Here is a 24879-nt window from a genome sequence, read left to right as displayed (position 1 = left end):
ACCTTCATCTGCAACTGAAACACAAGTCATGCCATTACGAAGGGGAAGACCTTACAAGATTTTGCGAAAATTTGGTGTGAGCCAAGCCTGGGGGTGTCTTATAGAAGGAGAAATTTAAGGGAACCCAAACAGTGACTGTGCTTTCAATAGTATGAATAGGTCACATGTGCGTGATGTGATTTGTTTGGGTGTGTGTGGGACGTTACTCACAAAAAACACTCACTGATACACTCTGATCTCACATCATCAGAAAATTACATCACTTTTTATGACCTGTTGGTGACCCGTAGTCATCCCAGTTCCTAAATAAGAGCTCTAAAAAAATGGGACTAATCACGTTAGTAAATACAGGCAGAATTTATTTAAAGGAGTTTTTTATCAGATTGGGTGGAGCTGAGATTTGTTTTGGCTCGTCTCCATATAATTCTCAGAATCAAAGCGAATAAATAGTGCAGCAGTCTGGAATTCACTCCTAACAAATCAAGTTCTGGCATGGCACAGCAATTCCGATCATTTACCACAGACACATTTTTCCTTATGGTTCAAATTAGTTAAGATGCTTAACAATAAGAACAATAAAACTGAAAGAATAAGTGATTATCTTCAATAAATTACTTAAAAACCACAAGAAAGAACCAACATCTATGGCAGAAATGACTTTGGTTTGCAAATATTAAACCTGCATCCAGTGGGTTTGGGTGTGGCTACCATTGTAAGTGTTCGCCCTGAATGCTTCTTGGGCCTTGTTTACACCTGGTATTAAGATGTGTTTGGTCATTTGGATCACAATTGGACGACTCTAAATACAGGTGTAAATGGAGTCTTTGAGCAAATGTTTTGAGCCTGTCCACTTTCGACCACTTCCAGAGGTAGTCGAAATCGCATTCGACCGGATTGCTTTCGTAGTGGAAACGCTCATGTGGTTGAATGTGATCGAACAGCCACTAAAGACCGCCTACTCTTCGCTTACTGACTAAGTAAACATTACATTAGCGCACTAGCCAGACAGGACTTAAACTTTGCTGGCTGAAGACCCAAGTTTGATTTGAAAAATGTACCAAGCACAATGTTCTCTCACCATTCCTGATTTCTAACATGCACTCACAACGTTCAGCCTGCGTTGCAACTGTCAGAGCAGAAACGAAAGCTGCTGTTTTCCAGATGCTTTTCCATGCTTTTGTAAATTGTGTGAGCTTATTTCGTCCATTAGATCGAAAGATCTGAAAAAGCCCATGCATTTTCCCACTCACAGACCCTCAGGACAGAAGTGGTTGAAAGTGGACAAAAGAGACGGGAAATTTAAGTCGTATTCACTCAAAATCTGTCCCTCTTTTGAAGTAAGGTGCGTTTATTTACGCAAGAAACTGCATTCGAACCTTAACATGATTAACCTGAACTTTCTTTAAACGTAATATATGCACCGATCATAACATTATGACCACCTTCCTAATATTGTGTTGGTCCCCCATTTGCTGCCAAAACAGCCCTGACCCGTCGAGGCATGGAGTCCACTAGACCCCTGAAGGTGTGCTGTGGTATCTGCACCAAGATGTTAGCAGCAGATCCTTTAAGTCCTGTAAGTTGTGAGGACTTGTTTGTTCAGCACATCCCACAGATGCTCCATTGGACTGAGATCTGGGGAATTTGGAGGCCAAGTCAACACTTCAGTCTCGTTGTTGTGCTCCTCAAATCATTCCTGAACCATTTTTGCTTTGTGGCAGAACATATTATCCTGCTGAAAGAGGCCACAGCCACCGGGGAATAGCGTTTCCATGAAAGGGTGTACATGGTCTGCAACAATGCATAGGTGGTACGTGTCAAAATAACATCCACATGGAGGGCAGGATCCAAAAACCTCTTTTGATAGACACTGACCACTGCAGACCGGGAACACCCCACAAGAGCTGCAGTTTTGGAGATGCTCTGACCCAGCATTCTAGCCATCTCAATTTTGTCCTTGTCAAACTCACTCAAATCCTTATGCTTGCCCATTTTTCCTGCTTCTAACATCAACTTTGAGGACAAAATGTTCACTTGCTGCCTAATATATCCGAACCACTAACAGGCGCTGTGATGAAGAGATAATCAGTGTTATTCACTTTACCTGTCAGTGCTCATAATGTTATACTATTTTTGAAACAGTAATTTTTAAACATATTTAAAATGCCAAAAACTCATATTTTTTTGTCTAAAAGCCCCTTCCAGTAACACCACTGTTGTAAAAAGTGGGTAGAAGAACATCACACCCTATTTTACTAGCATCTGGCATGTCGTCAAGGGGCTTCACTTGTGCTCTCTAAATATTTCCCCTCCTCATTGTCGTCCATATGCCCCCTGTCTGCCTGCCCGTGCCCTCGAGTGCCAGGGCAGCCTTTTCCTGCCAATCTCGTTCATCCCGTTGACATCCGCGTGATTTGTGCTAAAGGTCTCCGACTGCTACGAGGCTCCTCTGCGCATCACCTGCAGCTATGCGACTGTTCCCGCGCAGTCACAGAGTGGTGATTAGCAGAGGATTCATTAGCGCGATTAGCCGAGAACACAACAGACCCCTGACCCACGGCACAGTGGGATAATGAGGGCCGAGTGGGGAAATTAGGGGGGATGCTTGAGTTTTAAATGCTAATAGCCATCTGTTAGCACTAACATAAGACTTCAGCTAACTCAAACTTTCTTTATGATGTTGTTCATCCATTTGCACAACCTTAATGTGCTTGTGAAGGACTTGTACATTGTTCCCCTTGCCCGTGGGGACAGAAAGAGTCACTCTTACCTGACTCATGACTCCTACAGCCAGGCCTCTCACGGATCAGTGCTGATGCTAACGCTAACCTTGCCCAAGAAGAGGGAGAGATGGTATCCGCTGGCCTAAGTGCTCGACAGAAGCACAGCCGTTTTCCAGGGACAGTCTTGGTTTTTGGTGTCCTTTCAAGGTAGTCAATGTTAAATTTAAGTAATCTGTTTGTATGTACTATATAACAGGGCTAAAGAGGGTGTGGGATTGTTTTGCACACAATATTAAACGTTCACAAAAGTTCCACTGTCAAAACACAGTAATTCCCACAGACATCTGAACTATACATGGGTGTAAGTACACTCCGATATGAGTAAATAAAAATATATACAAAACAATTACACTTTTGTGCTCAAAATGAGCCTAAAAGGCAACATAATAAGCTTAAATATGACGAATTTCCAAAAGTCTAAACATAAAATAACATTTGAGAATGTGTAATGATTGTATACAGTATATTCACAGTTTGTAAAAATGAAAATATTATATAATATATTATTATTATATATTACATATAATAATAATATTTAATTATAATATAGTTAGAAAATGTAAAAAAAATATAAATTTTATCAAATGTTTCTGATGTCAAGATTAACGTTTACTGACCCAAGAATCATTTTCTCTGATAATATTTCGGCAATCAATTAATGTGTGTTTAATAGCCAGATTCACAAATTATAATCTCAAAAAGGCCTGAAATTGTTTGTGATTCAACAGTCTGTAGCTATATATGAATATTAGACTATAGTGCATGAGTTATATGGACTACTTTTATTGATTTTAGGCCCTTTTTTGGAGCTTGACGACCATATGAACTGTTATGAAAAGCTCAGAAGGGACCTTTTGTGTTCCACGATACGACCCACAAAGTTCAAATATTAGAGATTTAGCAGAAATCAACATGCATTTCCTATTGCACTTCAAAGGAACTGTGCAAAGCAGTAGTTTTAGAAACAGAAAGTTGAAGCATCTGGTACAGACTTCTAGAATGAATGTTTGGAAATCTTGAAGTCAGAGGGAGACTGGGGATGGTTGTAACACGGGTCAAGTTATTTCAACTTGTTCAAGTTAGGAACAAGTTACAAATCACCTGATTTGCTTCACGCATACTCAGGCTCTGTTTACACTTGTGCGTTTTCGTTTACACTTGTGCGCTGGCGTTTACACTACGAACCTCGAAAATGGAGACTTTCGAAAACGCTGCAGAGTCCGTTTTAGTTTAAAAACATTGGGTTGCATTTCAGTAAACTAAACTAAACTGCGATCTTTGCTGGCTTTGTTATAATTTTTAGCAGCCATTATGCAGTGAAACTCTGCATTTTTTAATACTGCAGCTGTCCATATGCGCAAGAGGCAACTGTTTACACATGGACACGCATGCCCAGTGTGCATGAGCAGTCATGTGACATGCATTTTCGGTCGTGTAGTGTAGACGGAGATCATTTTCATTTTAAAACGCTGTTTTAAAATGAAAACTCACTTGTGTAAACGGAGCCTCAGTTATGTGAGGAAGAAGACACCTGCGGCAGACAGCAGATTTTTGAGGGGAAAAAATAATTTTGAGGTAAGAACGTTTTTTTTTTTTACTTCATTTATTTTTGTGATGGCCAATAAATTCATCAAAGTTTATTGTTTGTCTGTGTAGATTTTTTTCGGCTGTTATCTGTAAGGTAAGCTAGTTCATGGCTACAAGACTCTGGGTTAGTTGTAACATCAATGAAATGTTACAACCAACCCCAGGCTAATTTTTATTTATGTTTATATGTTTTTGAATTCCAGTATGCCATATGTCTTGGAAAAGAAAGACAAACCGAGGGGTGTCTCTCAGCATTTTGAAGAGAGCATCAGATAAAAACTGAGCAAGTCTATAAGATCTGTGGCAAAACTGTATGGCATTTGCCATCCCAGATAGCAACTTAGTGTGGCCCAGATCTGGCCCACATCTGATACATGTGGATTACATGCGGACCAGATGTGGGCCGGATCTGGGCCGACACTATGTTGCTGTCAGGGATTTAACATTGTAACACATGTAACACACACATGCATGTTATTCAGTTTTATTATGATGATGCAAATGTAACACACACATACCAATTATGTGGAAAAGTCAGTGTTACATAAAAATATCCCAGGGTATGTTACAACTAACCCGGACTATGTGGTGAATTGTAACATTTCACTCCTCGTGTTTCAAACGAAACCATGCATTTTCTGTTTGCGCTGCAAAGATAACAGCTATGCCATTTAATAGCAGACACGTGTAACTAGTTTGAATCGCATTTTGAACGCTCTGGCTTAAAAGAACTCCAAAATACAGACAGAAATGCCAAAAAAGTAACAACCAAACTCCCCCTGCAATTCTCCCTTTTACCAAGGGAACATTCCATCGGCTCTGGCAGTGAAATGAGCAGTGATGTGCTAATAGTTGGGGAACGTATTTAAGTGTTCCCTCTCTCGGCTAAGCCACAGGCTCCATGTTCACCAGCTTGACTGACATGACCACAGGCACACCACTGTTTACCCCATGCCGTACCTTCTTCACTGCCTTAAACTACAATCTGTCAACCCAGATTATCTTTTCATTCAGAAACAAATGACACTTAACATGGAAATCGCTTACATGAGCCGTGAATGTGTTTGTGCGTTTGATGAAAGACAAGGAGCTGCTGTGCTTTTGAACCTCCAGTAAGCCTGACTGAGAATTATCAGTGTTCCTTTAAATGTTTTTAAAGGGGAAGTACTGTACTACAGCCAGTTTATAACTTCTCATGTGTGTCTGCCTTCAAAGAAAACAGAACTATTCTGTGTAATTCACTTTGATCTGGACTTGGTGTGAAGAAACTGACAGACGTCTGATGTCATGTGAGTGGGATCAATTGATACCGAAAGCTGTTTGATGGGAAAAAGGGGAATGCAAATAAACATATGTGGACAGATGCTAAATAAATGGTGTGGCAAAAAGATCAAATAAAGGTTTTAACCTTTTTGTGACCTTTAGTAATGGTTGCTGAATTAAGTGATGCAGTGGCCCACATATAAACATGTATGAAAACGAAATCCAAAAAAGAAAAACAATAGCAATGCAAATATTTTAAAATCACTAAAAGACTACTATATGCAGCAAATTCTTAAAAAGAATGATATCTAGAAAGGAATTGAACTTTGTGGTGGTGGAATGAAGAGAGAGGAAGCCAACTTCCTGTGTAGCCATTTTGATTTCAAGATATCAAAGAAGTGAGACGGAAGCCACTGCTCTCTCTGCAGATACCACATGGTTACGGTTGGCTGTATTATCTTCTTCTTGTCTCTTTTTTTCTCAAGCCTCACACTTTCACTATGACTCGCTCATTCATGAACAAACATACTGGGTCTAATTTTGAAATGAAAAAAAAAAAAAGACTTACTCATTATTATGGTAGACAATGGAATCAAAATATGAGTAGTTGTATAGCTGTATCATTTATTGTGATGCAAACAATATGTCAGCTACTGAAACTGTACAGGAACTTGCGGCGTTTTTAAACTATATATGCATCCATAAATGTAAGAAATGCATTTTTATGAATATGTGCGTTCCTTAGAGGTGCCCTAGAACCCTTTTTTAAAAGATGTAATATAAGTCTAAGGTGTCCCCTGAATGTGTCTATGAAGTTTCAGCTCAAAATACCCCATAGATTTTTTAGTATTCATTTTTTTAACTGCCTATTTTGGGGCATCATTATAAATGCGCTGTTTCAGCGCGTGTCCCCTTTAAATGCTCGCGCTCCCCGCCCCCAAGCTCGCAACTCTATAATACATTGTATAAACAAAGTTCACACAGCTATATAACCCTCAAAATGGATCTTTACAAAGTGTTCGTCATGCAACATATCAGATCATGTAAGTATGAAAGCATTACACTGTTGGAGAGATTTATAAAGAATGAAGTTGTGATGAATTATACAGACTGCAAGTGTTTAAAATATATATTAATGATCCCGACTGTTGCGTCACAGTCTGTGTTATGTTGAGATTCGCCTGTACTTCAGAGGTCTTTTGCACAAATCAAATTTACATAAGAAGGAAGAAACAATGGCGTTTGAGACTCACTGTATGTCATTTACATTTCTAATTATTTAACTATGCTAAGGTAAATTCAATTTTTTTATTCTAGGGCACCTTTAAAAACTGAACCTGTGACCTCGGCGTTATAGCATCATGCTCTGAGACTTCTGAAGAATGTGTGCCGCCCTTACGTTTAAGAATGACCTCCACCCTGATCTCAGCTGATGACACAACTAAAAGTCCACACAGATCATTGTCAGTGAATCATTGTCACTCCGAAGAATTATTCGAGGGACAAGAAAATTAGTGCAGAAGTAGTGCATATATATATATATATATATATATATAGAATGATTGCTGAAGGATCATGTGACTGAAGACTAGTAATGATGTAATGATGTAAAATGCTGTAATGATGCTGAAAATTCAGCTTTTATCACAGGAATAAATTACATTTTAAAATATATTCAAATAGAAAACAGTTATTTTAATTTGTAATAATATTTTACAATATTACTGTTTTTACTTTGTTTTAAATGATACAGCCAAGCTCTCATATTTTGATTCCATTGACTACCATAATAATGTTTAAATAAATCATTTGATTGATTTATTAATTCATTGATTAATTCATCGATTGATAGATAGATAACTCCAAACCATAATTTTGTCCTAAACTTTTGTCCTAGCTATCTCCTTGAGTACTAAGCTTAATTTTGGAGAAATTTGCAACTCTGTTTTTATTTTTTAGAAAATGTAACAAATTTTAAGAATTTTCTCATTTTATTTAATATTTACTGCAAAAATCAGGGTTTTAAACTGTATTTAGGCATACCTCAAAGTTTGGTAACAGGATTGCAAAAATTGCAAACACAAATGTTAAAAATGAACCTAAATAAACCAAAATTCATATCCTTTTAATTTGACCTTGTGATACTCGCAACCAAAAAGGTTAAAGGGTTAGTTCACCCAAAAATTACAATTCTGTCATTAATTACTCACCCTCACGTCATTCCAAACTCGTAAGACCTTCAGTCATCTTCAGAACACAAATTAAGATATTTTTGATGAAATTGTTTTTTTCATCCCCCATAGAAAGCAAAGTAATTACTGTCATTCAAGGCAGGGTAGTAAAGACATTGTTAAAGTATTAGTTCACTTTCAAATGAAAATTACCCCAATCTTTACTCACCCTCAAGCAATCATAGGTGTATATGACTTTCTTCTTTCTGATGAACACAATCTGAGTTATATTAATAAATATCCTGATGCATCCGAGCTTTATAATGGCTGTAAACCTTACCAAATGAGTATGAGCTGAAAATATTTAGCTTCCGCCAGACCGCCTTCTGTATTCAACTTACGAAGAAAGTGTAAGTTCAAAACGCTTACGCTATATCCTACACCTTTCCTATTCAACTTATAAAAAAAGCTTAACTGACAAGACGCCAGTGTACACTTTCTTTGTAAGATGAATACGGAAAGCGCTCTGGTGGAAGCTAGATATTTTACTTCATAACTTGTTTAAATATGGATATTTTTCTTGCACAAACACATCGCTTCACTTCAGAAGGCCCCCCCAGAGCCGTGTGGAGTACGTTTATGATGCACGTTCTTGAGTTCACTGCCATTATAAAGCTCGGATGTGTCAGGATATTGATTAATATATCTCAGATTGTGCTCATCAGAAAGAAGAAAGTCATATACAACTAGGATGGCTTGAGGATGAATAAAGCTTGGAGTAATATTCATAAAGTGAACTAATGACTCCAGTGGTTCAACCTTAATGTTATAAAGTGATGAGAATATTTTTTGTGCGCAAAAACAAAACAAAAATAACGACTTCATTCAACAATTTCTTCTCACCCCTGTCTTTCTCCTACGCTGTTTACGTTCAGACTTTTGTAACAATGTCTACCTTTCTGGACCTTGAATGCGGTACTTACGTTGCTTTATGGGGGGGTTAAAAAAACCTCTCAGATTTCATCAAAAATATCTTAATTTGTGTTCTGAAGATGAACGAAGATCTTACGGGTGTGGAACGACATGAGGGTGAGTAATTAATGATAGAAATGTCATTTTTGGGTGAACTAACCCTTTAAGCACCCTTTTTCACTGACCATTTGTTGAAAGAAAAAAAAGCCTATTTACTAACATCGTTTAATATTTAACTCGCTGCAGCAGGAGAGGAAGTTCAGAGTGTGTCATCTTGGCAGGAGTGTGATATATACCTGAAGATATAGGTGAAATGTTCTGCGCTGCTGCCGAATGGCGAAACATGGGTTTGCACCTGGCATTAAGCCCAGTCAGTGATTCAGTCTTATTAACATATTGAGGAGACAGTAGTGGCTTTCTTTTTGGGCAAAACAGGTGTTCGCATGTGGTCGTGTGAACGTCTTCCCACACCGCAGGTGTGAAGTGGCATTGTCACCTAACCTAGTATATTCCCTAAATGCATAGAGACCATGAATTGTATTGAAATACAGTTTGCATTGTCACATTACAGTCTGTGTTTCAATCTCACACTCTTGCGACAGCATGTTGTGTATGCGCTGCCTCTTCTCATACTCCCCCTCCTCCACCTCTCCATGTGCGGAGGCGTTGCCTCTGGAATCAGGCCGACATGGGAGAGGTTTCCCGGCCGTTCACTAAGGAGGAACTGCTGTGTGGTCTTGCCCATATATGGGACTGATATCAGTTGCCAAATCGTGAGTCAGTTGATTCCTGATCAATAAAAGGCAGCTTATACTTTAATGTAAGAATCTTAAAACATGTTAGAGTCTATCTGTGGGGTCAGACTCTTAAAACCCGATGAGAAAGGCCTATTATTACTCATGTTTTGTGTGTTTTATGACTCAGCGAGTAAAATTACTCAAATACAAATGGTCAATAATACATCTGAATTATATATGATCTGAATTACTCAGGCAGCCTTATTATATATTACTCATATAGCTTTTCCAATAAGTTTAATGGGCCCCTCTTGACTTTCACACAAGGGCCGGGGATGATGTGGTCGCCCTGACACATTCATCTGGGGTAAAATCTTACAATTCTCTATTTAGTTTAGATGTACCACCTAAATTAAAGCAATATATTTAGAGCTTGACATTTAAAATCATTTCCACTTGTTGTATGTAAAAGAACCGACATTTTAAGAAAACAATATTGTGTTGAAAAACCAATAGAAACTGTTTATTTAATGCTTAGAGCTGTTTATTATTTTTTTTCTCAAGTCTACAACAGTGTTTCTGTTTTGTTGGCCATGGGAATTTTTTCTTAAAAGTGCCTATGCAACCATTGCGGCCAGTTTTTGCGTCTTGTTTGTGGAAACAAAAATAGGAGCGCAGTCTCCCTTCAGTTTTGCACTCTCGCCTCCAGCGTTGTTTTCAATCTCAGCGGTTCCTGGCAACTACGTCATCGCCCATCTGACAGCTCGAGGAGCGGAACGAACTCTCATCCAATCAGCGGCGGCCGTTATTTCACTAGCCACGCCCTCAAACGTCCAGTATAAAAAGCTTCGAGGCGCACTTCTCATGAGATCTAGTGCGCGCAGAGCCAGAAGACGCAGCGTGCGGCTGTTTGTAAATAACCGTCCGGGAACAGCGAAAAAGCACTTTTTGGACATCAGCTGTCAAGGGAAAACACCTGTCGACTTGGTACAGTAAAGTTGTTCAAACTATTTTGGAAGTTTCTTTTCTCTTTGACATCATTTTTTGCCTCATGTAGCTAATATTACGGACAGAAACAAGATTTTGCGGACATTAAAACTGTACAGTCAACTCAAAAACGTCCAACGTATTTTCTGTTCTCATGTCAACAAAAATGGAGCAACCGTTTTATCATGACGACTCGTTTCTTTCTGCTTATGGTCACCCAGACGCTGCCCTGCACGACTACAAGCTCCTAAAGCAGAACATGAGCGTGGGCTTCACCGAACCTTACCGGAACCTCAAGTCCCTCCGCTCCGAAAGCGACTTCTACGCGGCGGCGACCGCAGACGTGGGCTCGCTGAAACTCGCCTCTCCGGAGCTGGAGAGACTCATCATCCAGAACGGTAACGGTGTCATCACATCACCCACCCCGGGGCAGTATCTGTACACCCGGAGCATCACAGAGGAGCAGGAGGGCTTCGCAGACGGCTTCGTGAAGGCGCTGGACGAGCTCCACAAAATGAACCAAATGCCCCCGCCGAACGTGTCCATCGGCGCCGGCGGACTGTCGTCCTGCTCGGCGGCTTCGTCCGTCTTCGGCGCCTCCCTGCAGCCGGAGACCCCCGTGTACACCACTCTAAACAGCTGCAATCCCAACACTAACCTCACGCCTGCAAACAACTACCCGACAGCCACCATCAGCTACCTGCCTCACCACCACCACCAGCAGTACCATCACCACCACCAAGCCACGACGCACCCTCATCACTTTCAGCACTCGCTCCATCCGCAGCGGCTCGTCTCGCTCAAAGAGGAGCCACAGACCGTCCCCGACCTGCAGAGCAGCGACGGCTCTCCTCCCATGTCCCCGATCGACATGGAGGACCAGGAGCGCATCAAGGCGGAGCGCAAGAGGCTCAGGAACCGGCTGGCGGCCACCAAGTGCCGGCGACGGAAGCTGGAGCGCATCTCCAGGCTGGAGGACAAAGTGAAAATCCTAAAGTCGGATAACGCCGGACTGTCCAGCACCGCCTCCCTGCTGAGGGAGCAAGTGGCCCAGCTCAAGCAGAAGGTCATGACCCATGTGAGCAGCGGCTGCCAGCTGATGTTAACGCCGAAGATCAAGTCGTTTTAAAACGAACTGCGATCACACGGACAATGACAAATGGGGAAACACTGGAAGAGCAGACCATGTTTGTGTGTTTTGATGCAAATGCAGTTGCAGCACTGAGTACGAGCGTTGTATATTTCTTATGTGTTTTCTTGTAGAAAACTATAGTGTTATTATAATAATTGTTTTCGAAAGCATCTTGGTACTTCCAACTGGACAATGAAAGCACTTGAACCTGAGTAACTTTGGTTTTGTTGTTAAGTGCTGCCCTATGAAAACATTCCAGTAAGTTATTGATATTGTGAGTCGGGTTGATCCAGACCTTTACATGTGTTTCTGTTTTTTTATATATATTTAAGTAAAAGCGTTGAAAATATCTCTACTGTTTGGGTTGTTCATTTCAAGCACAGAAAGAAAACGAATGGTTCATTCTGAAGTCTGCGGCTTTGAAATTTACGTGCCCACGTTGGCTTCTTTTTCCTGCTGACGTAAAGCCCATATATGGGCTGTTTTGGTGCATGTACGTCACTAAGGGTAGACTTGCGGGAACCCCCGCCCACGCTACCGGTCAGGAAGTCCGCGCGCTTTCATGTCTGACGTTCGAATGAATGAAGCGCGTGTGAATGAGAGAAAATTTAGCAACTCGGGATTTTCCCCGCGCGCAGAAACCTTCCCAAAACAGTTTCAGCGAAAACTAAAGATAAAAATATGAGCACGGGCTTTTTCCAGGTACTTTGCAAAAAATGGAGCCGTCGCAAGCACAAAAATAGAAAAACAGATCGCAGTATAAATAAGAAGAGCTAAACGAGAAGTGACACTTTTCCAGTGAATACCGGAAAATATACCGGTAGATTTATCTAACTGTCCAGTACTAAAACCACATACCCACGCACCTCAAACAGACATATGCTCTGTTTTGTAACATCCTTTATTCTTTCATCAGCGGTAGATTTTCTTCATTTTAGTCAGGCCCAAAATACAACACTTATTACTAATTACACCAATCAAATTCAGCATTTCATAATGTAAACCGTAAATTCTACTTTTGCATACATTGTAAAAAAAATCAAAAGTTGAGAGAAATTGTTTAAGGCAACAAACTTGAGCAAATTTTTGAGTTTTCTCAACTTTTGTTGTATAAACTGAATACAAAAAGATGCCGATTTGTTGCCTTAAACTTTTAAGTTTTCTCAACTTTTGATTTAGATAGTCACAGTGACTATATTAAACAGAGATTAAATCGACAAAAACGGCATTTTAACCCAAATAACATATTGGTTCAAATCTATAAATAAAAGCCAGTATTTTGTTTTATTGAAAAGACTTGCATCAGAAGTCGCTATTATATAGTCTGAAAACATCACATTATTTTGAAAACAAGGTATTTATAGAAATATTAGCATTACATTCTCCTGCTAATAAATGACCTTTGTCATGACCTTGAGCAAAAGTCATAGTAATGGCTTTTTAAAGTCATACTGTAGCTTAGCAATGATATTTATTAGCACATTATTTGTGATTTACTTTCATAACCACCTCTTCAGTATAGCTGTGAAAAAGACCAATTTAATGAAATGATCCATGATCACATTAATATTAATCTTGTTTATACTCATTTGATTACATAAAATAACAACCCCACTTTATATTAAGTGGCCTTAACTACTATGTATTTACATTTAAATTAATCATTTGATACAATGCACTTACTGTGTATGTTTTTACATTGTACTTATATTATAAAAACACCTGCATGTAATTACAAGTGTAATTATTTTCTGTAATTACATTTATAATTACACTGTTGACCCATCCCTTAAACCTACCCATACCACCAAACCGGTCCCTAACCTTACCCGTATCCACCTCAATAGCTGCAATGTGTTTTGCAATTCAATATGAACCCAATAAGTACATTGTACTTATTTTTTGATGTAAGTACATAGTAGTTAAGGCCACTTAATATAAAGTGGGACCAAAATAACACCATGTGTTGAACACTGTTCTAATTTAAATAAAATAAAAGCAGAAAAAAATAACATTTCATGCTGATGACTCAGCAAGACCAATAAAATCACTTCTTATGGTTATAGTTCCAGATTATCAAATGTCAACAAGTGTTTAAATTCGGTGTGAAGTACGCCCTCCACACTTTTATTTCCTGTAGCCTTCGCTGGAATATTGTTGCTTTGGGTGTGTTTTATCATCAGAAGATTGCCACTATCAGATGACGTTTACATTACCAGCAGCACTTGACCACACAATCTACAAATCATGTCTGTTTGAGCAAACACAGTCTTTTAGATACCACTAACCACTAAATATGATCATCCTCATGCGAGGGATCCCAATTCTAACATTTAAAGCTATATATTTTCATGTATAAAGACCCAGTTTACACTATAAAAATGCATAGGCCATTATAAACGTATAAAACATTATTTAGAAAATACTCAGTTTCTATTATGCTACATTAAGTTATCATCTAAACTTTTCCAAGGACCCTTCTAACACTCCATGTCAGCCCCAGACGCCAGCTTGAAAACCCCCAATTTAGATTTCCACCTGAATACACATTAAAAGCCACCTTGAAATAAATCATGTAGCAAAATTATTCCCACTTTACTACAGCAGATAGATGGCAACAAGTTGCTCCTTAGTAGACTAGTTCTCCCAAATGCAATGAAATACTGCCATCTACTGGTCTGATTTGTCCCAACTTAAGACATGTTCCAATTCAAGTTTTACTCATCCAGTTGGTTCTTCTTTTATTTGATTACACTAGAACGCTTATAAAGCAAGTAAACTGGGCCAGTGTTTGGAAGATTTACAACCTGAGATTGTTCATACTTATCTGAGCCATTAGCAGTTTCCATCTTCCTTATGGAGTTGGGAATAATTTTCTGGGTGGGTGAACTATTATTATCATCATCTTGTAATGAACCTGGAACTTACCAACAGCTTATATTGGTAAAACAAGACAACTGCAATGTTACGCAATAACAGCCCATTTATTTGACAGAGATACTGATAAACACCAGAACGTTAAACAACTTGAGGAAATTCAAAATGAAATGTGTACCAAATATGTAATACAGATTAACTAGAGCTGCAAACAAACTACAGGCATTTCAGTGCATGTGAGATACTGACTGGAACAGCTTCTTCAGACAGTGGAAATGAAAAGAAATCTGTCTAAGCGCATTTAAACACTAAAGAGTTTGTTACTTCGGCTAAGACAACTTTTCAAGAAATCTCAGGCTAAATTTAAGTGCACTAACACCCCACTGAATGGGAGTAAGGTCGGGTGAAATACAACAGGACTGTTACTGCTTGGAGAAGAACTCCTTGCTCTTCTGCACATCTGGGACAATGGTGTCGCTTCCTGGTTTCCATCCAGCAGGACAAACTATGGAGAACAGACAGACGTGTTGTTATACACATGATAACAGTATCTGTTACATGCTGTCGATTTATATGTGTGGGTTATATCCTGAATTGAACCTTAACAACTGTAATGTGACTTAGTAACCGAACACCTCTGCATATAGACTCTCTTATTACATATCCTGTGATCAGATTTCACTGCTACATCCCTCACTTCAGTCAATGTGTTACTGCATGATGATAAAGCAAAAAAACTTGCCACACTCTTGCTCTCAAATACACTTGACGTTTCGAGTAAAATGTGTGTAGATATCAATCGCACCAAAGATGTGTTATTCGAGTAAACGGTTCTTTGTTGGCATCAGGACGCATGTGTGTTTACACTACAAGTCCAATATGGTCACATGACTACATGCTGCTCAGTCAAGAGACATTCAATGTGTAAACAGGACACTGAGAAAGAGCATCCGTCTTCACCCACCTTCTCCATATTTGTCAGTGTGCTGGAAGGCCTGCACCAGTCTCAGAGTCTCGTCCACCGAGCGTCCCACCGGCAGGTCATTGATGGTGATCTGCCTCAAGATGCCTTTATCGTCAATCACAAACAGACCTCTGTGGAGCAGGACGAGAGGAGAAAACAAACATGTTTACAATAAAATCTGTATGACGGCTGTTAAACTAGATTTCAACATTATAGGAATGTTTCAGTGCAATTCAAGTTAAGCACTAAGCATTTGTTACATAGCTTTGATGATTAGTACAGAATTTCAATAGATCCCTTGTTTCATAATTACAGAACCCCATACATGACATGCAGAGTGCACACAAAAAATGTAATTATATATATATATATATATACAGATATATATATATATATATATATATATATATATATATATATATATATATATATATATATATATATATATATATATATATATATATATATACAGATATATATACAGTACAGTCCAAAAGTTTGGAACCACTAAGATTTTTAATGTTTTTAAAAGAAGTTTCGTCTGCTCACCAAGGCTACATTTATTTAATTAAAAATACAGTAAAAAACAGTAATATTGTGAAATATTATTACAATTTAAAATAACTATGTACTATTTAAATATATCTGACAAAGTAATTTATTCCTGTGATGCAAAGCTGAATTTTCAGCATCGTTACTCCAGTCTTCAGTGTCACATGATCCTTCAGAAATCATTCTAATATGCTGATCTGCTGCTCAATAAACATTTATGATTATTTTCAATGTTGAAAACAGTTGTGTACTTTTTTTTTTTCAGGATTCCTTGATGAATAGAAAGTTCAAAAGAACAGCATTTATCTGAAATACAAAGCTTCTGTAGCATTATACACTACCGTTCAAAAGTTTGGGGTCAGTACGAATTTTTATTTTTATTTTTTTGAAAAGAAATTAAAGAAATGAATACTTTTATTCAGCAAGGATGCATTAAATCAATCAAAAGTGGCAGTAAAGACATTTATAATGTTACAAAAGATTAGATTTCAGATAAACACTGTTCTTTTGAACTTTCTATTCATCAAATAATCCTAAAAAAAATATTGTACACAAATATTTTGTACAATTGTACACATTAAATGTTTCTTGAGCAGCAGATCAGCCTATTAGAATGATTTCTGAAGGATCATGTGACACTGAAGACTGGAGTAATGATGCTGAAAATTCAGCTTTGCATCACAGGAATAAATTACTTTGTGAAATATATTCAAATAGAAAACAGTTATTTTAAATTGTAATAATATTTCACAATATTACTGTTTTTACTGTATTTTTAATTAAATAAATGTAGCCTTGGTGAGCAGACGAAACTTCTTTTAAAAACATCTTAGTGGTTCCAAACTTTTGGACTGTACTGTATATATAGCCATGGATTAAGAATTTGTTCCCTTGTTTTAGTAAACCGTGGCCATGAGGAACTAATTTGTTCCCTCATTTTGATTTAACTACACTCAAAAAGGAATGAATTAGTAAAACAAACTGACATATTAGTAAGTCATGGGAACAAATTGTTAATTTGACCACAATATACATATTTTATGTGTGAGGTATTCCCACCTTACTTCAAAAAGGGTATTTTTTGTTGCCATCTTTACAGAAAAAGTGTTTGGGCTCAGTATGATTTTCTTTTAAAAGGAATTAACACTTTTATTCATCAAGGATGAATTAACTTGATCAAAAGTAAAAACATTTATAATGTTATAAAGATTCCTTATTTCAAATAAATGCTGTTCTTTTGAATTTCTATTCATAAAAAAAAACAAAAAAAAAAAACTAATTTTTTTCCACAAAAATATTACGCTGCCGTTTTCAACATTGATAATCAGAAATGTTTGAGCATCAAATCATCATATTAAAATGATTTCTGAAGGATCATGTGACACTGAAGACTGGAGTAATGATGCTGAAAATTCAGCTTTGCATCACAGGAATAAATTACTTTTTACAATATATTCACATAGAAATAGAGTTGTTTTTTTTTTTAAATGTAATTATCACAGTATTACTGCTTTTACTACATTTTTGATCAAATAAATGCAGCCTTGGTGAGCAGAAGAGACTTCTTTCAAAAACATAAAAGAAAAAATCTTACTGATCTCAAAATTCTGAACAGTAGTGTATACTACTGTATACTGCAATATAATAATATATTTACAGAATCAAACGTTTGTTAGTTTTTTAATTGAGTGATGGGTAAAAATAATTGGTGGTAATCAACACTGTCATATGCTGCTAGTTGAACTTAACTTTGAACCCAGAATTTGTTTTTAAAATCAACAGCTGTACGCATTATATAAAATTCCAAGTTGCAATAAAAGCGGTTTAGCAGTCATGTTTTTTTGGGGGGGGAGGTGTGGTATCTGTACCATGCCCACACTGCAGTACACGTGCATGTTATCAAGCACACTTGATCGCTATCTCCTGCGGTAATCAGTGAGAGGAAAGGAGGTGTAGTTCAACTGAATGTGTGCAAACATCAGCACAACTTCACAGACCTGTAGGCGATGCCCTCATCCTCTTTCAGAACGCCGTAATCCTGGGAGATGGACTGAGTCAGGTCAGCCACCAGCGGGATGTTCATGGAGCCGAGTCCACCCTGCTTCCTGGGTGTGTTGATCCTATCAGGAACAAGTCAAGGGTCACGTCACAACAGGAATGAGATTTGATTTCTAACGCGTTTAATCCACTGGATTACAGATCAATAGACATTAAAACATGGTTCTTTTATAATTAAACTATTAGTTTACTTTTATATATATCAGTGGCGTAAAGTGTTTGAGTAAATGTAAGCATACCTAAGCATGTTTTTGGCTACTTTGTAGTTTTACTGGGTATCAAAAAAAAGTAACAACCTTTACTCTTTACTTGACTACAATACATTTGTGATGAGCAATGCAATTACACATTACATTTTGCATGGCACCTAACTTTTTCTGCAGTAGTCTATTTCTGCTATAAAGAAGCAATATCGCCATCTAAGGACACTGAAGGTACTACAGTACATCTTGTGCATTTTGCCTTTACTCACACTAACTTGTCAAAAAGGCTACTAGATGAATGCGAGTGCATTAGCAGGTAGATGTGAGTCGCAGGTGTTTGATTTATTAGTCATTCAATATTTAATGACTCGGATTGGGGGCACAAAAAACTTGCCGTCCCTACATGATGTAGTTTTGTTCAAGTCTGTCCACAATTTTTTCAGCAATAAGCTTTATTTATTTGATAAAAGTCTGTTTTTTACAGCCTTAAAATAAATCAATAAAATTATGTTTTTAAAAAAGTCTGGGGTTTCCAAACCTAAAAAAAGAAGATTTTTTTTAATCTATTTAATTTGCCGTAAAGAACAATGCTCTCGATAAAAAGGTCAAGACGACTTCAAATGGCAGTTTCTAGAACTAATAAAGCACTACACCCTTCCTTTATCTGCGCCTCTCTAACACACTAAAGTAGCTCTTATCAATGACAGGCTGGATAGAAGAACATTAGATAACCACTAACTGGGTGAAGCCATAGAAATCCCGCAAAGAAGCACGTTCCCCAGCATGAGAAAACTCAATGGTGAAATCTAATGTACAGTGCAGGGCAAATGCTGCTATTGATCTATAATAAGTTACTTATTATAATGTTCGTTTCAAATATACTCAAAACAAAATCACAGCTAACTAAATCAAAACGTTTGATATTTTTACATCATTTTATGCATTTATGCATGTATGTATTTGCTCTGAAGTGACATTAAGCCCCTCAGATGTGGAAGACGTAGGAATCCTCACCACGCCAGATGGCTGAAGTGAGAGTCGGTGGAGGCAGCGATGACCTCACAGCCGATTTTACGGAACTCGGCAGCCCGTTCGCTGAACGCGATGATCTCAGTAGGACATACGAAGGTGAAATCAAGTGGATAGAAGAACAACACAACATATTTCCCTAGAGAAGGAATGAGAATGAAGTGACAAACAGGTTAGACCTGACAGCGAACAGAGTAAAAACAGTTCAATTAGAAACAGACAGGCAGTTTGATGGCTCCTATCATGATCAAATAGAAAGCATAAGCAGTTAAAAAAGACATTTAAGAAATTCTTATTCTAATCTACAAAGCAGCAAGTGTGAAGCGTTTGATGCTCACCTCTGTAGTCAGAGAGCTGAACATCTTTAAACTGTCCATCTACCACAGCTGTGGCCTTGAACTGAGGAGCAGGCTGACCGATCTTAGCGTTTCCAGCAGACATGATGAAGACTGGTTGTCACTGGTGATAAAAAAAAAAAATAAAAATCCAGAAGAACTTTACGGCATTGCTGCTTTAGTCTTTGTAACAAAACATTAATAATTTTAGTGATCAAAGTAAAAAATAAAATTTTTGCAACATTTAATAAAAATGGACAGTTTGAGCATTAAAGTCAAAAGTTGCAATAATCTTTCTTCCCTGTTCTACAGCTGTACGATTCTGGATAAATTGAAAATCATGATTTGTTTGTTTCGAACAGATTGCGATTCAGTGTTTTTTTTTTTATGAATCTCATGGATGAATGATTCAATGACATACATTTTTTAACAGTCACTTGTCGCCACCTGGTGGCCATGTTACATTCAAAAGGTGATTTACGCTGCATCCCCATTTACATACTATCCGTCCTAAATAGTGTTCAATAATAGAATTAGTGTGTCCCAAATTGTAGTATGTTGAGATGAGTATTCCAAAGATACCCAAATGGTCTACTTTTTCCGGTTAGAATCCGAAGTTCAGATCCGTGCACACTCCTAACGGCTAATATTGCCCACAATCCATTGCACTGTGGACGAGGATTCAATTACAACTACAAACACGAATAAAAAGTGTTAAACTACAAACAAGACAGATGTGCGAGATCGACGGTTAAGCAGAAAGGTTAAAATAAAGCAGTTTGAGTGATTTATAATCAGTATCTAACCTGATAAAAAAAATTGTTAAATGTTATCCACATTAGGGCTGCACGATATATCGCATTTTATATCGCTTTTATAACGATGCGTTTGGACATTAACTTTTAAATGCATCATTATGCAAGGATGAGGAGAGTTCGCCACATGAAAGACCAATGAATGGCAGATCAACGCGCGGACGTTACATTTCTTTCTGAAATGGTAGGAAATTAAATGTAATTTTATGTGGAGGATTTTAACTGTGACAAGATGATTGACAGGGCAGTTTAAACAGTTACAGGTTGCGCAACAGAATGTCCGTTAAAGACGAAATTACGTTGAAGTAGTATGTCCCAAAGTTTGTATACGCTTCTGCTAAACACTCAGAAGTATGTACCATTTCTTCACAAAAACAGTACATACTTTTAGGGCGTAGTATAAGTAGCTATTTGCCAAGCTTTCGATTGAATTTCATATCCAATGAAATCTGACAACAAGTGTCTAATAAATTGTTTCTAATCACTCAAATCATGACCAAAAAAAAATTAAAAATTTCAGGCTGGATCAAGCTAATGCGCAGTCCTAAATGCGCCTCATTTCGGAGGCGCGCGTCTGACTGTTTCTACAGGAACCGGAGCTTCTAACTGCCGCTGCAGTGACGCGATGACTTTACCAGTCGGTGATTGGCTCTTATTTAGAAGGCGGGACTTATTCCGCCATATTGCGCGTTGCACTTTCTCCCATTTAAAACAATACAAGTGACACGTCTTGTGTTATTCTATAGTCTTTGTCGCTACCGACATCAGTGTCTATATTCAAGCTATAAACTTTTATCCCAGTACTTCTGTGATAATATGAATATTTTTTACACAGAAATAAATGATACTGGGTGATTGAAAAGACTCTCTTTAGCTTGGCGGCAACACTAACACAGATTTGAATGTTCTGGTTTGATTTGGTCAAAGGTTTAATAGACACAGGCGAATCATTGTCATTTACAAATGAGATCACGTGGGTGTTTGAATCGAGATTGCGATCTTTTAACGATTCATCTGCAGCTCTACCCTATTGTGACGTAGATCCGAGTGGAACGGCGTCACGAACAAGAAAAATGGTAGGCAGGACTTTATTTTGTCCATCGGGAACTGTATAGATGATTGTGGTTTGCTATTGGTGGATCTCATGTGAGTGACAGGTTGTCCCGCCCTCATACCATTAAAGGGTTAGTTCACGCAAAAATGAAAATAATGTAATTTATTACTCACTCATGTCGTTCTACACCCGCAAGACCTTTGTTCATCTTCAGAACACAAATTAAGATATTTCTGATTAAATCCAATGGCTCAGTGAGGCATGGCATTCACACACTCAAGGTCCATAAAGGTACTAAAAACATTTAAATCAGTTTGTGTGAGTTCAGTGGTTCAATCTTAATATTATAAAGCAACGAGAATACTTTTTGTGTGCCAAAAAAAACAATACACTGCTTCACGAAGCTTCTGAGCTTTATGCATCTTTTGTTTCGAATCAGTGATTCGGATCTCCAATCAAACGGCTAAACTGCTGAAATCATGTGCTCTGGTGCTCCGATTCACTGATTGGATTCGTAAAGCTCTGAAGCAGGGTTTTGAAATCGGCCCATCACTATATTGTTGAAAAGTCACTTAGTTTTTTTGGCACGCAAAAAGATATTCTTGTCGCTTTATAATTTTAAGGTTGAACCACTGAACACAAATGAAACTGTTTCAAATATGTTTTTAGTACCTTTATGGATCTTGAGAGATTGAATGGCTTTGCTCTCAATAGAGGCATCACTGTGCCCTTGGATTTTATCAACAATCTCTTAATTTGTGTTCCGAAGATGAATGAAGGTCTTACGGGTGTGGAACGGCATGAGGGTGAGTAATAAATGACATTATTTTCATTTTTGGGTGAACTAACCCCTTTAAACACATCATCAGAGAGGAGATGATGTTTATGAGGTTATGAGGGCATATGAATTAAAACAATTATGTGGAACATGCGCACAAATAAATAATTTAACAACATAATAAATACTACAATATTCCATAGCAAAACAAGAAGTGTCCATTTTGTTTTCATGGTGACTTTAAGATATCAAAATTCTGCATGCTTTTTAGAAGTTATAAAAATTAATTATAGTAGTGTTATAAGTTCTAAAACTATGTGGAAACGTTACACGTTAAGCTTATAATCTAACACAAGTAATCAAGATAAGTAAATTCGGTTTTGAACAGCCAAATATCAATGCATAATGCATGCAAAAGCCTTGCAGTAGATCACACACTGGTCACATGACAGTCAGTTGTTCTGAACAATGGGCTTCTAAGAAACTGATTCAAGAAGTGGTTCAGTCTAAACGCGGTCTTTCGTCATCTCAGTTCAACTACAGATCAAACGCATGAGCAATTAAGTCATTTCCACTCTTAAAATATGAACTTTACGCGCGTTTTATAAAGTGAACTTGGCTCAGAGGTCGACTACACGCCTTCAGTAGGGCCCTGCATGCTCTGATAGCGCCTGACAGCTCGGTATCTCTGCAAAAAGCTGATAATATGAACCACTGGCAAATACATGAATGAGTCAACGACCCCCTTAGACTTTGCCCCGAAAACTGCCAAGAGAAAGAATGAAATGAAGGGCCGAGACAGGTGCGCTAATAAAAGTCTTTGTTATAATTCGTAAGAGGCATGTTCACATATAATAGTGAGTGACTGGAAACGTGAGACGAGATGAAATGCTTATGATGCATGCATGATAAAGTCGCTATTAAAACAAGTAATATATTCAGAGAGTTATTTAGCTGCTTAGCCACGCGAGCTAAGCCAAATCAGGTGGGTGTTATTACATAAAAGTAGCATTCCGCGATTCATAACAGCTGCAGTTACTAATATTTACAGTAGAGCCTCCCGTTAAAGGTCGAATGCATGAAGATATTTCAAACTGTTGTTAAAATATGAACATACAAAGTGCAAGAGAAAAACAGCACCGGCGTTTTCCACGCGCTCCTTTGTTCTGTAATAATCAGGAAAACTATTTATTTAGCATTTGTGCATGTGCATAAACGTTAGGATTGTATGCGAAACAGCGATATTAAAACTCACCTGTTCTGGACGTGGAAGTGAAACCTCACTTTCCTTTGATGCACGAGCACAGGAAGTTACAACCGCGCGACCTGCTGCAAAACTAGCAAGGGAGCGCGAGCGTCACATAAAGAGGGAAGGTCCATGTGCTTCACAAACCTCCTCCCCCCTTCTCTATTTCAAGTTTTTCACAAATTCAAGCCACATTTTGCGTTTTGTTTTATGATAGATTACAGATTCGGACATTTCAGAAAACAATACATTAGATGTACATGGTTGCCATGTTTGTTTTTGTTCTTGTCCTACTCACATATCAGAAAATAAAAAGCACATTCATTATTTTAGCCAAGTTTTACATCCACAGCATGAGAACAAATAGCACAAAAAGCAAATGCATAATGTGTTTTGGCATATTGACATTAAGACTTCAAGTTATACCAAAGTCCCTTTAAGACAAGTCATTTCACTCGGCGGCCATCTTGGAAACGCCTCTTGCGCATTCTTTTTTTTAATTATTATTATTAAATTTTCAAAACTACAGAATTCATTAGCAACACATTTCCACATTTTGCAAGTACACAATGAAAGAACAATAATTAAAATAAAATCCTAAATGCGTGTATCTTGTGCCTCATTTCGGGGGCACACGTCTGACTGTTTCTACAGGAACCGGAGCTTCTAACTGCTGCTGCAGTGACACGATGACTTTACCAATTGGCGATTGGTTTTTATTTAGAAGGCGGGACTTATTCCGCCATATTGCGCGTTGCACTTTCTCCCATTTAAAACAATACGAGTGACGCATCTTGTGTTATTCTATGGTCTTTGGTTATACTTATGTAGGCCCCCGTCCACACACGGAGACGCGTTTCTGTGAATATGCATAAATTTTGTCCACACGGATCTGGCGTTTTCGGAAGGACCACTATTTTTTGAAACCGGGTCCCAGAGTGGATAAATCTGAAGCCCTTTGCGTTTTCGTGTGTACAGCCTATCCGTATATTTTGTGAAACTATGATGTCATCACCCCACGTGTCGACCCTAGTCAGACGCCGCTAACAGCACAAAACAGCGACAACAACAATAATAGCAGACTCGAGATGCTTGTGTCCCTGCTGCAGAAGCCTAAAGCTTTATTAAAATAATTGTAATAAATTTAATAGCTTCATTTCGAAGCTTTACTAAAGTTTGTATACTGCGCGCAAGGTTTATGCGCATGCTCCAAGTCTTATTCTTTGTTTTTTGTGTATCTCTATTGCAGAATTACAGCGCCACATACTGTTCTGGCATGTATACTACACCGTTTTGAGTTGGTTTTAGTGGTTTCCTGTGGACGGAGATATAAGAT

The 24879-nt window shown here is 38.0% G+C and overlaps 2 protein-coding genes across 3 annotated transcripts; one reads left to right on the top strand and one right to left on the bottom strand.

Annotated features, from left to right (window-relative positions):
* Positions 1-10392: 10392 nt before the first annotated feature.
* On the top strand, positions 10393-11974 carry junba (JunB proto-oncogene, AP-1 transcription factor subunit a). 2 transcript variants are annotated; one of them, XM_067402997.1, is made up of 2 exons: positions 10393-10500; positions 10722-11974. In XM_067402997.1, the coding sequence occupies exon 2, from the start codon at positions 10760-10762 to the stop codon at positions 11627-11629; it is 870 nt and encodes a 289-aa protein (XP_067259098.1). In that variant the 5' UTR covers positions 10393-10500; positions 10722-10759; the 3' UTR covers positions 11630-11974. The 2 variants fall into 2 exon arrangements, with proteins under 2 accessions (XP_067259098.1, XP_067259097.1); XM_067402996.1 differs by having other exon boundaries at positions 10398-11974.
* Positions 11975-14603: 2629 nt separating this feature from the next.
* prdx2 (peroxiredoxin 2) lies at positions 14604-23690 on the bottom strand. Its single transcript, XM_067402670.1, has 6 exons — positions 23553-23690; positions 19654-19774; positions 19301-19454; positions 18023-18145; positions 15474-15604; positions 14604-15014 (listed from the first exon to the last, which is right to left on the bottom strand). The coding sequence occupies exons 2-6, from the start codon at positions 19754-19756 to the stop codon at positions 14932-14934; spliced, it is 594 nt and encodes a 197-aa protein (XP_067258771.1). The 5' UTR covers positions 19757-19774; positions 23553-23690; the 3' UTR covers positions 14604-14931.
* Positions 23691-24879: the final 1189 nt, after the last annotated feature.

Source organism: Chanodichthys erythropterus, chromosome 12 (genome assembly GCF_024489055.1).
Source record: "Chanodichthys erythropterus isolate Z2021 chromosome 12, ASM2448905v1, whole genome shotgun sequence".
Lineage (NCBI taxonomy): Eukaryota > Metazoa > Chordata > Actinopteri > Cypriniformes > Xenocyprididae > Chanodichthys > Chanodichthys erythropterus.
The sequence above is the reverse complement of the archived record's forward strand: the minus strand, read 5'-3'. Positions and strand labels throughout refer to the sequence as shown.

Excerpts from the sequence above, each read along its gene's own strand:
- junba (XM_067402996.1), top strand. The coding sequence starts at position 10,655 with ATGTCAACAAAAATGGAGCAACCGTTTTATCATGACGACTCGTTTCTT.
- prdx2 (XM_067402670.1), bottom strand. The coding sequence starts at position 19,756 with ATGTCTGCTGGAAACGCTAAGATCGGTCAGCCTGCTCCTCAGTTCAAG. Across the intron at positions 19,455-19,653 it reads TCAGCTCTCTGACTACAGAG|GGAAATATGTTGTGTTGTTC; the intron begins GTGAGCATCAAA and ends TTCCTTCTCTAG. Across the intron at positions 15,605-18,022 it reads GATGAGGGCATCGCCTACAG|AGGTCTGTTTGTGATTGACG; the intron begins GTCTGTGAAGTT and ends CCTGCTCCACAG.